We start from the raw sequence: 18,311 nt of genomic DNA on the forward strand, positions 1-18,311 counted from the left end.
GGAGGGCACCAGGGCCGCTCTGGCGCCGCCAGCGTGGAGACCGCGGGGCCCCGGGTGCTCTGGGAGCACTCCAGCCCCTCCCACGCTCTGCAACCCCAGGTCCCGACTCTGGCAGTAGGGGCGTGGGCGTGGCCGACTGCGCGTTTCTCCGAGTGGCCAATAAAGTTTCGAAAGTTTGAAAAGCGGAGGAAAAAGGCCACGCCCATGTGGCTGTCCGAGTGTGGGCGCCGGCGGGCCTCTGCGGAGCCCTGGGCGACTCTGCGCTCGCGGAGGCGTGGCGGGTGCGCGGGGCCCGCGGCGCGCGGTGATGGGGGTCTCGGTGGATGTGCACCAGGTGTACAAGTACCCCTTCGAGCAGGTGGTCGCCAGCTTTCTCCGAAAGGTACTGCCCCGCTTCCACCTTCCGTATCCCGCGCTGCCCCCGCTGCTTGCCCCTCTCTTCTCTCCTCCATCCACGCGGAAGCTGGCACCGCCAGTCTCTCTTTCCAGCTGCGGGCTTTCCTTCAGGGATGTGTGGGTCGAGAGGGATTTCCTCGAAGACTCCCCTTACACGGAGCGGGAAAAGGAGCCGTGCTTGGCATCACGTTCACACCTGCCCCATTTGAAAGAAGAGGCTTTCCTTTCAGGAAGAGCCTCCGGGAATCCCAGCTCGTGAGCTCCGTGGAGTTGCAAATGACCGACGTGTGGAGCTTTCCCGTTCATCACTGACCCCTTAAAAGCGAGGGGAGGCCACTGGGCAGTCATCCTGGTTTACTCAGCATGATCGTTCTGCTGCCTCTCCACTGCCCCTTATTAAACAGCTGTGGGACTTCATGCAGGTTGCTTACTCTCTTTGTGCCTTAGTTTGCTAATCTGTAAAATGGGGAAAATAATAGTACCGACTCATAGTTGTTGTGAGGATCCAAATGAGGTAACTTATGTAAAGTGCTTATCACAGTTGTGACCTAAATGAAGAAACTGAGGCAAAATCAGTATAAAAAGAGAGTTTATTTGGAGCCAAGTTTGAGGACTGCATCCTGGGAGTGAAGGTGCCCTGAGTATACATTCTGATGAGCAGAAGTCGAAAGTGGGTTTTTAAAGGAGAATAAGAAGCGCTTCCTAAGTTGTTTACCAAGAATTTATATTAAAATAACATAAACTATTGATTGGCTGTACATTGTTCTTTGTATCACAAATTCCAGGAACTTGAAGATAATGGGTAAGGCAACTGGTCGGGAACAAAATGCCTTTAACCAGTTGCTCCCAGGAATGGGTTGGGTGAGGAGGGGACCACTAAAGTCCTATACTCTTGTCTCTCTGGGCTTGATCGATTTTGCATATTTCACTGTAACTCACACAATCTGCTCTGAGCTATTTTTCTTTTTCTCACTGCTACTGATGTTTAGTTAGGGCTCTAAAATGTTATTGTTGTTTGTATTACTACAACTGATTTCAATACAAATAGTGAACTCTTACTCAATACTGAGTGGCCCTGAATCCCTAAGACTGTTTCTAGGATTGTGGGTTCCTGATAATAGGAAAATGGGAAATGTCTTTGAAAAATTGAAAGCTCCCAGGCCTGGGAGGTAGGACTCCTGGACTCTGGTCTGGTTCTATGCGTGGTTAGTTCTCTGGGTGACCTTGGCTGAGGGTCTTTTCTCTAGGCCTTAGTTTCCACATTTATAAGATGAAGGGGTTGTACCAGAAGATCTTTGAAGATCCCCTTCAGTTTTCACTTTCTTAAGCAAAATTTGCAACAATTGCAATTTGCCTTGGTTAGCAGCCACGGGACATTGAACTCCATATGCAACCTGGAAGCCAAACTAAGGGAGATGCTGGAAAGACGAAGGTCATTTGTTAAACGATAAGGTGTAGCCTCCATTAGAGGAGGTGACACGGTGGCCCTGGTCACAGAGGAGTGAGGAGGACACTGGTTAACACTTTGTTGCTATAGGGGGCCTCTTTAGAAGGAATGTCAGCTTGCTGATATGTTCATTGATTTTCAGTATCTAGACTAGTGCCTAGCACTTACTAGGTATTTAATAAAAACCTGAGCAATGAATAAATGAAAGAAAGATTGATTTACAGATCTGTTGTAGACTTTGTCTTAGGCCAGGCTTCTGGGCCCAAAAAGTAACAGCCAACACCCAATTTTTTTGTTAGGACTGGCACTTTGGAGTCTGGGTACCCTTAAGCCACTGCTCCTTTGTAAAGTCTTTTTGGATTGTCATCATCAAGAGTCAGTTGATCTCCACCTTCTCAGAACTCGCAGGGCACTCTGTCTAGGTCTGGCTGACTGTCTGCGGTGTCAGATGGTGACTTCTGTATGTGTTGTGTTTCCCTAGTTAGACTCTAAGGTTTTTAAAGGCGAGACTCACTCCTGCGGAAGCACATAACACAATGCCAAACTCTTATTTATGGAGGTCCTGGCGCATTGTCAGCTTTTGGTAAATGCTTTTCTTTTGTTGAATACTTATCTTCTGTGTGCCAAGATTTGTGCTAGGTGCTAGAAAAACGTGGGAGGTCACCACAGACCCTGTTCTCATGGAACTGATGGTGTGTAGTGGGTGAGATTAACATAAATAAGTGATGCGCAAATGAACACAAAATTCAAATTGATGATGTGTACTTATGAAAGGAAAGTAAGGAAAATACATGGTGCTTGAATATAGCAGGGAGGCCTGCTGAAGTCAGAGAGGGTGATCTTTAGGAAAGGCTTCCCTGAAGAAGTGGCACTTGTGAAATGATGGCTGAAGCATGAATAGAAGTTTCCTAGGAAGGCTGGGTGTGTGGTGTGTGGTGTGGTGTTGTGTGTGTGGTGTGGTGTGTGTATGTGCGCTCATGTGTGCTTTCCATACTTTATCATGTTTACTGCTGCCAGCACCCTCAAGAAGTAGTTATCATTAATTTCCATTTTACAATATAGAGAAACTGAGGACCAGATAAGTCCAAGTGCCTTCCTCAAGTTCCCACAACTAGCAGGTAGGACAGCCAGGATTTTAACACATGGATCCAAAACTCACACCCTTAGCCACCAGTCTGTGCTGCATTGCATATAATAGGCACTTCAACGATTATTGAGGTAATACAGTGTTTCAGAATCAACTTTGCCAGCCGGGTGTGGCAGCTCACGCCTGTAATCCCAGCACTTTGGGAGGCCGAGGCGGACGTATCACTTGAGGTCAGGAGTTCAAGACCAGCCTGGCTAACATGGTGAAACACCATCTCTACCAAAAATACAAAATAATTAGCCAGGTGTGGTGCCCTATGCCCGTAATCCCAGCTACTCGGGAGGCTAAGACGAGAATCACTTGAACCCAAGAGGCGGAGGTTGCAGTGAGCCGAGATCACGCCATTGCACTCCAGCCTGGGTGACGGAGCAAGACTTCGTCTCAAAAACAAAAACAAACAAAAAAAACCCAAAAACTTTGCTGTGCTCAATCTGTTTTCTTTTGTTCACAGTCTTCTCTCAGTTCTTTGCTCAGCTAAGTGGAGCTGTTGACCCTGATATAAAGATATAACTTTGATGTGTGTTAGGGTGAGAACACAGAATGTTTAAGTTATCTATTGGTATGTAACAAACCACTCCAAAACTTAGTGACTTAAACCAATGACAGGCTTTTAATTTTCACAATTCTGTGAGTTGACTAAGCTCATGTGGTTGATTTTTGTGTGCTGTGTGGTATAGCTGAGGTCACTTATGTAGCTGTATTCAGTTAGAACCTGTTGTAATTCACATAAAATATTTAGCAAAGTACCTGGTACATAGTGAATAAGTATTATGAAAAGGCAGAACTGGGAGACAGAACTGGGGATGTCAGAACTGGGAAATGGAAGGCAGAACTGGGAAAATGAGAGACAAACATTTGGAGACTAAAGGTCTAGTGATGGGACAGTGTTAACATCATGCATGTCACTGTACTTCCTTTCTTTCTATTCATTCATAAAGGAATCCTTCAGAGATTCCTTGGGAGGAACTATGTGACTATTTCTAAGATGTCAGTAAACCCATTTGCTGGGTGAATTTTCCCCTTATGTTATGCGAAGCCACGAACGGGAAGTCAGTAGACCTGGATCTTGATCATTATGCTTTTGCTGTTAGCTTGGGTGGCCATGGGAAACAATTTTCACCATCCTATACTGTGTCCTTGTGCAAATTAGAAAAGGCATCTTTTAGGGGTCCACTCCATAAGCTCACAGTTCATAGGGCTAGGGGAAAGCAAATGAGACTATTTATGCAAATTAGAAAAAGGTACTGCTTCCTCCAGGTGGATGCAGTCCTGTGCCCACAGGCCCACTCGACCAGGAGCACTTGTGCTGTGAGCAGCATCACAGCTGTGTAAGCCCTAGTTTCTCCTCTGTGAAAATGGTAATGCCACCTACCCCACCTACCTTCCAGGGTTGTTGTGAGGATGTCAAATGTGTTAACAGTTTGAAAAGCATAAGTTTTTTTATAAGCCTAAGGTAGTAAGAATTATCTTTTTGGCAAAATACACTTTTATTTTTCTTTCAGTCTTCATTTTTTTTTTTCAAAGGAAAGCACTTGGCAGAAGGGACAATCATATGAGGATTGCTGGGAAGCATTTAATCTGATTTTGCACAATGGTATGTTTGAAGCTGCTTTAGCACTGAGGAAGTTCTATTTTAAATCAGATCTACTGATCTATGGCTTTTGGTTTGTTAGGAGTTGCCTTCCAAGTTATAATATACTACTGTTTTTAAAACCTGAAGAATGTTTGCTCTTCTTACATCTGCCTGTTGAATACCACGGGCAAAATATTAGCTGCATGCTTTCAAAGCTAAGTGACATTGTGAAAACAAACAATATGATACTCTTTGTTCGTGAAATATAGTATTTCTCAGTAAACTCTTCATAGAGGAATGTTATGAAACCCAAAATAGTTTATTCATTGGATGCTGAACTGTAGGTACTTTCCAAGAACTATAGTGTCAATGCACTTGACAGTGTATTTTAGTTTCTTTCTTTGTGTGATTCTTAGCTTTCTAGCTCTAATCACTTACCACTGTTTCCTTCCTTTTACTTAAAATCATCTACAAAGAGAACACAAAGTTGCATAGATGAATGTAGCAGTGTAGAAAATGGGTCTTCTCTGGAATCTCACTTAGACCTTTTTAATGGGCTTGCCTTTCATGAGCTGTATTCAGAGAACTTCTTAAATTTCATCTGCCTGAAATTTAAAGTCATTAAAAAGGATCCAGAGAGCCATTATATTGACTGGGTTTTCTTGTTTATATCTAAATGAGGCCAGAGAAGTAAAGATTTTTCTTACCTTCGGAAGGTTGACTTTCTTTTTATGCTGTGGTTCAAAGAATCATAGTGAATAGAATATCACCTTCATAGGTGGTGATTTTTGTCATTTGTTTCTGATGTATCCCAATTACCCAAAGAGATCCTGGAACATAGTAGGTACTCAGCAAATCCTTGTTGAATGAATGAATGAACTGACTCTTTTGGGGATTAGCCCTGTGCAATTTTAGATTGAAGTCAGTACGGAATTCAGAAACATGTCCTTACTTTGGATACTGTAATAAAATGGACAGATTAAAATATTAATAATTTCTTTGCTTTGACAGAATGACCCTGGGTGTTATTTATTTTGGCTGGGAGCCTGGTGTGCTGAACAAAATGGTTTGAATGTTTACTCTTAAGCTCATAAAGGGGATTTATGAATGGCTATTTCCATTTAGAGTAGAAAGTTGATTGGGTAATTAATAATGTTCCCATTTCTGATCCTATCTTTTCTCCCTTGCAAATCTGACACTTACATGTGTGGAACATATCTTCCTTAAAAGCTCCAGAAATATTTGGGGTGAACCTGCATTTCTAAAATAAACAATTTGATAAACCATAGGCCTAGTTTAACATAATGATTATTTATCTTTTGTCACATGCTGTACTAGTCTTTCTTCACTTTTATCTTCCTGTCCTCAGTTCCACTAGAAGATTAGGCATGATGTAAAGCAGAATGGTGCAGATGTGCAGAATGTGGGCTCTGACATTGGATGGGGTGGGGAAGATAGGGATGGAGCGCTGTTAGCCCTGTGAGCTTGGCCAGGCCAGTTCAGTTTTCTATGCCTCGATTTCCTCATCTGCAAAATGAGAATAATAATCACTATCTTCTGGAGTTGTTGGAGAAATTAAATTGGATAATGCATACAGTTATATGTAATATACCTAGCTCAATTTCAGCACACAGCAGGCTCTTTTAAAGTACTTGTTGAATAATGATAACGACAACAATAATTTGTTGCATTTATTTCATGAGCCTGAAAATAAAAAGCTGAGAGAAGTGGCCCCAGAAATCTTTACTAACTTAGAGTAATAAAGGGGAGAGTGAGCATGAATAAAGGTACACATTTGAATTAGGAATATTTTCTAAATGCCATTTGAATAATTATAAAGTATACTTAGAAACTTATCTAATGGAGATTGTGGCTTAATCAGTGTATAAAAGACAGAAGATATTGGCCAGGCATGGTGGCTCATGCCTGTAATCCAAGCACTTTGCAAGGCTGAGGTGGGTTGATCACTTGAGCCTAGGAGTTTGCGACCAGCCTGTGCAACAGGGCAAAACCCCCATCTCTACCACCACCACCACCACCACCACCACCAACAAAACCCCAAGCCACACAGACACAAAAACAAACAAAAACCCCCCAAAATTAGCCGGGCATGGTGGCACACACCTGTAGTCCCAGGTAATGGGGAGGCTGAGGTACGAGGATCGCTTGAGCTGGGAGCAGAGGTTGCAGTGAGCTGTAATTGCATCACTGTACTCCAGCCTGGGTGACAGAGACCCAGTCTCAAAAAAAAAAAAAAAAAAAAAAAAGGATTTTTTTCACTGTCTAAGTACGTGGACCTGTCTTCAAGGAGTTCACTGTCAAAAGGGACAGAGGAGGATATATTAATTTTCATGATAAAGGCTTTCTCGGGGCATATGGCAGACATTACATTATAGTATGGGGCAAGATTTATATTTTAATTATAAATCCGTGGAAGCATTGAAACTATTTAGAAACAGTTGCCTTTTTAAAAACAGGTAAATATTCTCTCCAGCACTCTTACTTCTCTGGTGCAGCCCTTTCCCTAATGCTAGTGTGGAGTGAAGTGTCAGGGAGGCCTTGTATCTTACACAAATTTTGAACTGGTAAAGCACGAGCTTGTGAGTTTTTTATTAGTCTAGGAAAATCAGATATATTATCTTCTCATCATTTTAAAATCATTGTTTAAGTATTTTTGGATTGCAGATAGATGCCAGCAATATGTTTAATGCCACACCACAGTAAATTGCAAGATAAGAACCGAAATCTTGAAACTTTTTAAGTTTTCAAAACTGTTGATTCATTTGTTAGTAGCAAAACCAGCTACATTTATTTTCTACTTGCACAGTGCTAGGTATTATACTGTAATTAAATTGTTTCCTTTAATTCTTGTAACAACTCTTTGAAGTAAGTATTTATTCTCATTTTACAGATGAAGAAACTAGGGCAGATTAAAGTGATTTGTCCAAGCTTCTGACAGATGGGATTCCAATTCAGATCTCTTGGGCTCTAAAATTCACTGTTTTCTAACGTCGTGTCTTTAATTTTGTTTTTTATTTCTTAACTTTTCGTTTATAAATAATTTGACTTATAAAACATTTCAAAAACAATATTGCAGTAACAAAGAATTCCCACATACTTTTTTCCAGCTTCCCCAAACCACAGTATACTTTTTAAAACCAGGAAATTAACACTGATACAATGCTATTAACTAACCTATAGACCCTATTTAGATTTTGTCAATTGTTCACTAATATCGTTTTTCCAGTCCAGGATCCAGTTCAGGACCCCATATTGCATTTAGCTGCCAGTGTCCTGCAGTGTAGGACAGTTCCTCAGTCTTTCCTTGCATTTCCGGACCATGGTGATTTTGAAGAGTGCTGGGCAGTTATTTGTAGTGTATCTTTAGCTGCACTGGGTTTATGCATACATTTGATGTTGTGATAAGAGGATTTTCCTCTGTGTTGCAATGAAAAACTGTGTTTTCAAAACCTTCACTATGCCATTGCTGATTATTGGGCCGTTTTTGAAAGAAAGAGGCTGATGTGCCGTTGGTTGACCTTTGTTTGGAATCATAGCTTTTCCTGGCCAGAAGGATCTTGGATGATCACCTGGTGGTTCATCACCCCGACCTCACAGATGGCAGCGTTGTAGTCTGCATGTCTTGGCTCGTTGCCCTTTGTTCTTTCTGTTTCATCATCCTATTGAAAGACCAATGAACAGCCATTCGAAATACTTTTCAACTTGAGTATGTTTTGTCCTTGATCATTGAAATTTTGGTTAATTTATAACTCATTTCTTCTTGGTATAAAATCAACTTTGCTTTTCTTCTGAGATAGACTATGGTGTGGAGCTCATAAAAGGAATTTGGCATAGCTCATGGTGATTTCTTTCTGCTGCTAAACACCAAATCTCTTTTCAGCAGCCCCATCTCTTTGCATGACATGTTTGGCAGCAGCCTAGATAACAAATTCCCTTAATGCTTATAACACGGGTATGTTAATATACCAGACTTACTGTAGGTCTTCTTTGCCTTCTTTGCAGGGCTCTTCAGACAGACCTGTCACTCACCTGCTTCCTTGTACTCTCTCCGGTAACCTCATTTGTAAATTGGTAGACAGTGACTCCTTTGGATGTCATTGACTGTTTCTGAGAGGGGAAGAAAATGTTATAAAGAAAAGGCATTGGCTTTTGAGCTTTTTGGAAAGTTGATATTTTAATAACTCTTTTAAGAGTAGGCTTTCTGAAAGCTTATGGGTTTTTTTTCCCTCAGCAAATATGAATGCAAAATGTTGTATCTTCATGAAGCTTCTCCCACAAACATATTGAATATTCTGTAATTAGATGGATTCAGTTTCTTGGCCTCTAACTTTTTATATGTTTGTGTTTGCTTCAATGCATATTCCCCACCCCCCCCAATATTATGGAGTTCTTGGCTTATCTTTTAATATGTAAAAAATAAAGCAAGCAGATACAACAGCTTTAGGCGCATCTACATTTTACCCTTGTTAGACTGTTACGTACATATGATATGTACAGTGGTATTTGCAGTAGTTTTGTGTCTTGGGGAAAGGAAAAGGAGTCAGTTTACACGTTCCGTGAAGAAAGTAAAAATTATAAGGAAATACAAAATGAAGTCACATATACCTTTAAGAATCCCTTAAATCGTCCATAAAGTAGTATAGCATACATGGCATATGTATGCGGCCTGTGGCATCGTTCTCATGCACACTGCCATTTGTGATCAGCTAAGCCAGAATCAAGAAAGACAAGGGCTTTTGGCGGATATCTGGGTCTTCAGATCACATTGTTTTCATGAGAGTCTCTAGTATGAAATGGGAATTGAAGAATCCCGTGTGAACCTGCTTGTCTGCGGGCTTTACACTATTATATTTATAGCAGAAATACTCTGTGTATTAATACTTGATAGGTTTCCATGCTTTGAGAAGGACCGAATGAGATCATGTGCATGACAGCTTCTCTAGGATAGCATCCTGCATGAACACAGTAGCTGCTCAGTTAAGTCTTTGATGGGTGTGATCCTGATTTAGCTTGATCAATTCTGCAGTCATACTGGATTGTGTTTGAAAAGGTGTCCAGAAAAACCTGGCCATCTGCCTCCTGTCTTCCCAGGTAAGTGTTTCTGGTATTGACCTCTGAGAAGTCTTCCCTCTTTCAACTTTTTCTCATGGGAGTTTTGGTAAATTTTCACGAATTAAAACATGAATATTCAAGTTACCACAAGATGGCGTCAGATCATTTCAAGTAACGCCAGGTAGGAGGAGCCTCAGTTCAATAAATCTTTAAAGAGATTGAAATATGTGCCTTTCATAATATGGTAGTTAGCTACTGCAAATAAACCCCTACTTTCTTCTACTGTTCTTCTATGGAAACTTGAGGCTCTTGGCTGTTCAATTCCAAAAATTATGTAAGTGTGAAGTCTTTGAGTTTATAATGTTTAAGAATTTCTCTGATAGCTTAGTGAAGTAATCAGAACTTGAAAAGTTTGATCATCGTCTCCCTGGTGACTACATTTTCAACATCTTTTATAGTTTAGTTATCTTCCTACAACTTATGTTGAATTTATAATATTCAGTCAATATATATTTATGGGTATGTAATGAACAAGCTAGAACTGTAGTAAACGAGAGAAGCACGTTTTACTTTAGTGAACAAGTTACAGTTTACACACATATAATCACAATTCAGAGGACCTGTGTGAGTCTCAAATACCTCCCTTGCTTTAGGGGTACTGTGTAAGCGAAAGTCTCCTTTGCTGAGGAGCAGAGTATCTAAACCTGACCCTCTGTCATGGGCATGTAACTTGGAAGGGCTGAACTTCAAGAAAGCAATCATTGTAGTTCCAAGTATTTTTTTTTTTTTTTTTTTGAGACAGAGTCTCACTCTGTCACCCAGGCTGGAGTACAGTGGCATGATCTCGGCTCACTGCAACCTCCGCCTCCCAGGTTCAAGCAATTCTCCTGCCTCAGCCTCCTGAGTAGCTGGGACTACAGGTGTGCACCACCACATCTGGCTAATTTTTGTATTTTTAGTAGAGACAGCATTTCACTATTTTGGGCAGGCTGGTCTCAAACTCCTAACCTCAAGTGATTCACCCGCCTCAGCCTCCCAAAGTGCTGGAATTACAGGCATGAACCTCCATGCCCAGCCAAGCATTTTTTTTTTTTCTAGGGCTAAAATGAATGAATGAATGAATGAATATATAAATAAATAGATTTTTAAAAACCAAGTTTTTCATCAGTTATCAAGATTTCAGTTTCCAGGATGGACGTGTGAATGACAGAGTTTACCAACATGGAACATGAAGAGATATTGAGGTTGCCGAAAGCTGAGCTACCGCTCTCTTCATAGATTGGTTTCTGACTGAAGGCAGGCTCATTTTCCAAATTGATCCCTGAGGTCATTGAGGTTTATATTCCAAATTTTTTATTTATCCAGAAAATATTGACCGAGTGCTTTCTATGTGCCAGGCATTATGCTGGCTGGTGGAGATAATAGGAGTAACTGAAATAGACAGTATTCCTGCCCTCAGAGAGCCTGTGTTCTAATCTACTGTCTTTTTGGGTCATAGATATCTTTAAGTATGTGTTAAAATGATGAACCCCTTTCCCTGAAAAATCCATTAATAAATCAGTATCACACACACACACACACACACACACACACACACACGCCTGCTGTGGGTGGAAACCCACACTCAGAGTTTTGTATTTCACTTCCTAGGGTTTGGAAAACGTTAAGCTCAAGTTTGCAAAGTGAGGGGCCTTTCTTCTTTCTCTCCTCAGCCTGTCTGCTGCTCTTGCCGTCTGCTTAGCACTTTGTGATGTCATGGATGAGACTTCTTGCTAATTTTCTTTTCAGATTTGATCACATGATACATTGGTAAACCTCAGGGAAGAGAGTCCAAGGGGGCTCAGTAGGCTCGGGTCAGCAGCTACCTTGTCCTGTGGCTTCTAGGAGGTCACTTCTGCTTCCAATGTCTCTCTTTTCACATCTGAGTAGTGGAAAGGATTGTGTTAGGTTAACTCTTAGGTGATTTGGTGGTAGGTTAGGTGGTCAGGCTTTGTAGGCTGGCAGCAAGTATCGGGGGTAAATTATGTTACCCCCAGATACACTATTCATTAGCTGGACAATTTGAGCAAATTATCTAATTTGTCTAAGCCTTATTTTTCATATATGAAGTGGAAAGAATAACACATACTTTATAGAATGGTTTTGTGAATTAACTGAGTTAATGTATCTAAAGTATGTAAATTGCCTAAGACAAAAGCAGTGGCTATTATCAACCTTGTCACAGCCAAATTGCTTTTCAGGGGAATTAAATCAACATGTTAAATATTTATTGAGTATTTACTATGTGCCTAGCAAAGCATACTTCTATGACTGTCCTACTGTGGTGCTAACCCAGCCACCAGACAATGATATTAGACCATAGCGAAGAGGTCCACTCTGTGTTAAACAGGCCTGGTTTAATTCCCTGGCTCCACCAGGAGCCAGCTGGGTGACCCTAAGCAATCCAGTCTTCAGTCAGTTTCCATATCTGAAAGATGGGGATGGTGGTATCACATAAATCAGTTATAACAGAGAGGCTGTTGGATTAAACAAGATTGTGCAAGGAAAGCATTTAGTACAGTGCCTAGCACAAAGAACACTCTTGATTTATGTTAGGCTGGTTCAATATTAATAGTATTATTATTTACTGATTAGCTTAACCTCATCCTGCTCAGGGCTAGGTTGCATCTAAAGAAGGTTTTCCCCAGATTTCATGTAAGTCAAGATGATGATAGCATCTCATTTATCTAGGCCCAAGTTATAAAATTAAGATCCATGATTCAAAACTGGGCTTTGTTTAGAAGTTTCTTGGAAAATATTTACTAGTCCTGCAAACAGCTGTGGTTACTTCTAAGTAATTCACCTTGGTAGAAGATTAATGGTAATTCTTTTTTATATGTTTTTGTTTAGTACCCCAACCCCATGGATAAAAATGTCATCTCTGTAAAAATCATGGAGGAAAAAAGAGGTAAGTTCTCTGTACAGTTTTTTTCAGTAATGATCATTAAATGATAGTGATTTTTGTAAAGATGTGTGTATGTGTGTGTGTGGCCTATTAGGTTTTTTAAAAAAAATTGTTCACCTGCAGTTTCTTCCATTATTATTTTTTAAACAGGTGTATTTCTGTACTTGAGGTGACTTAGAAAGGTGTGGCAGGTAGAGCACCAGGATTTATGATAGTAAAAGTCCTGCTGATGCTTTTTGTCACTTTCTAACTAATAATTGATGACAACACTGAGCTACATATAATTGTAACTGCTAACATTTTTGAGCACTTAATATGTGGCAGGTACTCTTATTTTTATTAATTCATTTAATATTCAGAACAATGTTTGGGATAGGTATTAGACTAGTCATTTAATGAGTGAAGAAACTGAGATACAGGGAAGTTAAGTGACTTGCTCAAGGTCACATGGCTGTAGCCTATTATATCATTTTGTAGATGGTAAAATGTATATGATTAAATATGAGATGTGACCATAAAGTGATGGCTTATGGAATCATAACTACTTGGCAGTGTGGTTTAGCATTGACTAAATCAGGAGTTGACAAGCTATGGCTTGTGCTGCCTGTTTTAATAAGTAAAGTTTGATTGGAACATAGTCACATTTGTTTACATGTCATTTATGGCTGCTTCCTCACTACAACAGCAGAGTTGACCAGTTGCCACAGAGACTTTATTACACACAAAACTTAAATTATTTAACATCTGATTATTTGCAGAAAATGTTTACTGATTCCTGGTCTAGAGCATAGGAATCTCTTCTGTTCTGTGTTATCCCCATCTCCAGCAGAAACCATTATCAATGTCAGTGTTTAAACTTGAGAACTGGGCAATGCAGGAAGCTGTGACAATTCACATAGTCAATGTACAAAGCTTTGGAGACACTGGGGCCTAGGTCCAGCATGCTCTTTACGCTTCTTAGGAATCATGAGATGCTACTGTTCATTGTGTGTGACTCTGAAGCCCTCTCTCTGCTTGGTAAACATAACTGCCTTTTGCTTGTGTATGCATTTTCTGTACTTCTATAACTATATATATATATTAAAAATATTTTCTCATGTACCTGCAGTGTGATAGAAACTTGTTATTTGTCATCAGACAAATTAGATTTCAAATCTTGATTTCATTACTACCTTGGTGACCTAACTTTCTGGAGCCTCAGTTTCTTCATCTGTCAAATGGGAAAATAATCTTGTGTTTAGGTTGTTATGAAGATCAAATGAGAGAACACTGTGCATATTCTAAATTCTAAATGTTAATTATAATTTCTGTCATTGTCAGGGGCATCTTTGCCTTTGGGAGTGGCTAATCCATTTCGAGTATGTGTGCAGCAAACACTGAATGAGATGGCCAAAGGGAGGGCCAATGGGCAGAGGGGTTTGCACCCTATCAACAGCTTCTGGGCAGTCAGGGTTTTTGCATCAAGGGTTGGGACTACTATAGCCAGAGCTTTGAGAAAACCTGTAACAGCATGGCTAAGTCACAGTGATTCACAAAGCAGAAGACCGCACTTCAGAGTTTATTCTTTTCTCTGCCTCTGCCTTTCTTTTTCTTAACTAACATTGTTTTCTACATCCCTGGTTTAATTCTGGAAACTTCACCGCAGAACAAAATGGTTGCAGTCCTAGTGTTACAGTAGGTAGCTAGTCAGGTATGAGCAGGACAGAAGAGGGCTTACACACACACACACATACACAAACACGAGGGCTTACACACACATACACAGAAGAGGACTTAGACACACACACAGAAGAGGGCTTACACACACAGAAGAGGGCTTACACACACATACACACACAGAAGAGGGCTTACACACACATACACACACACAGAAGAGGACTTACACACACACACACACACACACACACCCAGAAGTGTTGGATGACCATCGGGTGATGGTCAGGCGGTTGTTAACTGTCTCGCTAAAGTAACAATTGGTCACAGCTGGCACCAGGCAAAGGCACGCTCCTAATAGATAGAAAACACCTGAAACTGATGATCAGCAGCTTCCTGTTAAGAGCTCAGGAGTTGGGATAAGTGATATAAGACCCCGGATGTATGCCAACGCGCGTAAAACCCCAAGTCGAAAGGTCGGACTACACGCTTGCCTTTCAGGTTGCCTGCTTGGCTGTCTTCTAACTGTACTTTCCTTCTTTTCATTCCCATTCTAAAGGAAGTGGAATAGCTTTTCCCTGTTTAGGAAAGTTTATAAAAAGAACAGGAATAGCCATTTCCTATTCTTTTTAAATAAACTTTCACTCCTCTAAAACTTGTCTTGGTCCCTCCTTCTCCCTTATGCCCCTCAGTCGAATTCCTTCTTCTGAGGAGGCCATAATTGAGGTTGCTGCAGAACGGTACAGGTTTGCTGCCGGTAACAATAGGAAGTCTACTCCCTTATGAGAGATAAATGTGGCTAATATAATTAATTATAGGTTTAAATTTTGTAGCCAGAAATCTGTGCTTGAAAGTTTGGTACAAAAGGTAGCAGCATCAGGTTCTCCCCCTTTTTGTTGAAACATTCTCTTTGGAGTTGAGCAGGAGTCCCGCTGGTCATCGTCATTGGAGCACTGACACGGTTAGTCCAGAGCAGCGAATGGTTGTGATTCTTTCATCCTTGACATTGGAGTGTGCATTCTGAGTTACTGTTGTACCCTTATTACTTCATCCCAGATAAGGAATATCTGATTCGGCCCTGAAAAGCATCAGGGAAACTGAATTTTGATGTCAGGGAAACTGAATTTTGAGTTAAACATTTTCTGTAGGAATTCTGCAAATAGAAAATTGATACTGACTTTAAAAGATTCATTGCGGGAGGCTGAGGCAGGAGAATCCCTTGAACCCAGGAGGTAGAAGTTGTAGTGAGCTGAGACCATGCCATTGCACTCCAGCCTGGGTGTCTCAAGAAAACAACAAAAAAAACCCTACCCCCGCAAGATTTATTGACACTAAGAAAAGAACACATTTCCTTCATTTTTTTGTGTGTAAAAAATTTTCTTTTTTAGATGAATCAACAGGGGTCATCTACAGAAAGAGGATTGCAATCTGTCAGAACGTGGTTCCAGAAATTTTAAGGAAGGTAAGTTCATTTTAAAATTTAATCACAGTTGTTGTAACATTGAGTAATTTTTAATAGTCATGAAAAGGAACAGCATTTTCTGATGGAAAGGAGCATTAGAAACTTCCTACTCCTTTTACCTCAGAGCCTTCTGAGGAAGAAAGCTCTTTCTTACCCAACCTCACTTTTAGCAGATGCCACTGGAGATACTTTGTCTCTCTGTCTTGTGAAGAACTCTTAATGGACATAGAGATGTTGTGCAGTTACTTTAAAGATACTTTTGGCATTTCACATGAAGTGACTAATCTGTTCATGATTAGAAATGACTCTTAGGTGAGAATGATCAGAAATGGGAAGAATGTAAATATTTAGTCTCATCTTTAATAAGAAAGAGAAAAACTTCAGTTTCTAATTCACTATCAGAGATAACAGTTATTTCCCAGAGTATAATGTTCTCCACACCCTCTGTAAGTCTTTATGTGTGTTTCTCTAAAGTAATATCATTGATGATGAACCTTCATGTTGGCAAATTGTTTTCTCTCTCTGAAGTCCTTAAGCACTCTGGTGATTCTTTGTTGGAAAAAGGTGAGTGGAAATTTTTAATCACATTGCTTGACCCATAGAGGGATTTTCAGTGGGAGTCCTTTTAGAGCTATGAGGAAGTCAGAGGAAAGCATCTGGCTATGCCCTTTAAACAGGTCTCAAAGGGTAGTTTCAACCTGAGAGAGATTCTGTGTGTGATGTTGTGTTAGTCCATTCTCAGGCTACTAATAAAGACATACCTGAGACTGGGTAATTTATAAATAAAAAGAGTTTTAATGGACTCATAGTTCCACATGGCTGGGGAGGCCTCACAATCATGGTGGAAGGTGAAGGAGGAGCCAAGGCACATCTTACATGGCAGCAGGCAAGAGAGCATGTGCAGGGGAACTGCGCTTTATAAAACCATCAGATCTGGTGAGACTTACTCACTATCATGAGAACAGCACAGGAAAACCTGCCCCCATGAGTCAGTTACCTCCCACTGAGTCTGTCACATGACATGTGGGGATTATGGGAGCTACAATTCAAGATGAGATTTGGGAGGGGACACAGCCAAACCATATCAGATGTGGAACCCAGCTTGGCTCCTGCCGATTAGCTTGCAAATTAAATTGCTGTGCTGTATGTGGAACAAATGGCAGCTTCCAAAACTTCCTTATCATGAATTAAAAGACTGTCACATTCTTCAGTGTAATAAAGCTGATATGACAATGAAAATGAACTTTCTTTTATTTTCCAGATGGTAAAACTTGTTGCAGTGTAGCAGCAAATTATTACTGGCTTTTTCCAGAGTGTGTACCCTGCCTTTGCCCTATATACTCACTCTGAATCTATTATTTAAAAAGGCATTCAACTTTGTCTTATATCTCAATTATTAAATAATTTAAGGACACCTCTGACTTGTACAATTCTGCCTTTGTAGTTTTTCATGTCTTCAGCTAGGAAACCATACATTTCTAGGTATTGAACAGAGTTTAAAATGAAGAAAATATTTTACCTGATATTGTTCTGCATGTGAGCTTGTAAGTGGACTCGATTAGAATCCATCAATTTAAGAAGGCCATAACCAGCCTTAGAGGAGACACGAAGGAGGCTGATAATTTGCTTAGTGTTTAGCAGTTAGGGAAATTAGGCCAGAGACTGTATAGCCTACATAAATCCTGGGTCATTTGCATGTCCTCACCAGCACTTAGTAAGGTCATAGTATGTTTGATTATCAAAAACGTACAGCCACTGGTGAGCCATCATCCATATATCAGGATTACTTGTCCTCTTGGTTATCTAAGACTGAGAGTAACTCTGGAAGCAGTCATTATGTTGCCTGCTCTTCCTAAATTGAGAAAGCTATTCTCTTTCTGTTGGACAGGTGAGCATTTTGAAAGTACCTAATATCCAATTAGAAGAGGAGTCATGGCTCAATCCTCGGGAAAGAAACATGGCTATACGGAGTCACTGCCTTACGTGGACACAGTATGCATCCATGAAGGAAGAGTCTGTCTTCCGGGAAAGTATGGAAAACCCAAATTGGTAAGACTTGTGTGTGTGTGTGTGTGTGTGTGTGTGTGTGTGTGTTTTGGATGCAGGGATGGACACATGAGTACATACATTAAAAATCTATGGTTCTATACTTATGACCTCTGTTTATAACTCATACGAATTCCACATTATTAATTTTTTAATAATAGTAATTAATGAATTTTTTTGCAAAGGAGGTCAGGAAATGACAGAGGTCAACTTCTGTCTCACCATCTCCCCCAGTCCTGTTGTCTTTTTCACCCTCTTGAGAAGTAGTGAGTGTTATCAGTTTGCTGAATATTCTTCCAGACCTTAAAGAGATAACTTTAGATACTTAAATATATACTCATAGAGCCTGTATAGTATGGTTTTGTATATATTTTAAAACATATATTGTAAGTTATAAGTTAGTTTGTAAATTGTGCACTTCTCTTTTTTTTACTTAATGGAATGTTTCTGAGCTTAAACCATGTGATATATATATAGATATAAAACTAGCTTATTCCTTTATCACATATAATTCAATCCTGTGACTATATGACATTTTATGTAGCTACTACTTTTTTGATAGACAGATGG

The 18,311-nt window shown here is 40.3% G+C and overlaps 1 protein-coding gene across 3 annotated transcripts in view; it reads left to right on the forward strand.

Moving 5' to 3' along the window:
- Window positions 1-216: 216 nt before the first annotated feature.
- PRELID2 (PRELI domain containing 2) overlaps window positions 217-18,311 on the forward strand; it is a 75,532-nt gene continuing 57,437 nt past the window's right edge. Inside the window, exons 1-5 of one of the 3 annotated variants that reach the window (XM_003266572.4) lie at window positions 217-382; window positions 9,473-9,675; window positions 12,526-12,583; window positions 15,622-15,695; window positions 17,584-17,744. In XM_003266572.4, the coding sequence (XP_003266620.1) occupies window positions 12,538-12,583; window positions 15,622-15,695; window positions 17,584-17,744 (281 nt within the window). In that variant the 5' untranslated portion in view covers window positions 217-382; window positions 9,473-9,675; window positions 12,526-12,537. Of the gene's footprint in view, window positions 383-9,472; window positions 9,676-12,525; window positions 12,584-15,621; window positions 15,696-16,223; window positions 16,260-17,583; window positions 17,745-18,311 lie in introns of all 3 variants that reach the window. The other 2 variants (XM_003266573.3, XM_003266574.3) reach the window with 2 other exon arrangements.

The sequence above is a fragment of the Nomascus leucogenys genome, chromosome 2, assembly GCF_006542625.1.
Source record: "Nomascus leucogenys isolate Asia chromosome 2, Asia_NLE_v1, whole genome shotgun sequence".
In the NCBI taxonomy this organism is placed as follows: Eukaryota; Metazoa; Chordata; class Mammalia; order Primates; family Hylobatidae; genus Nomascus; species Nomascus leucogenys.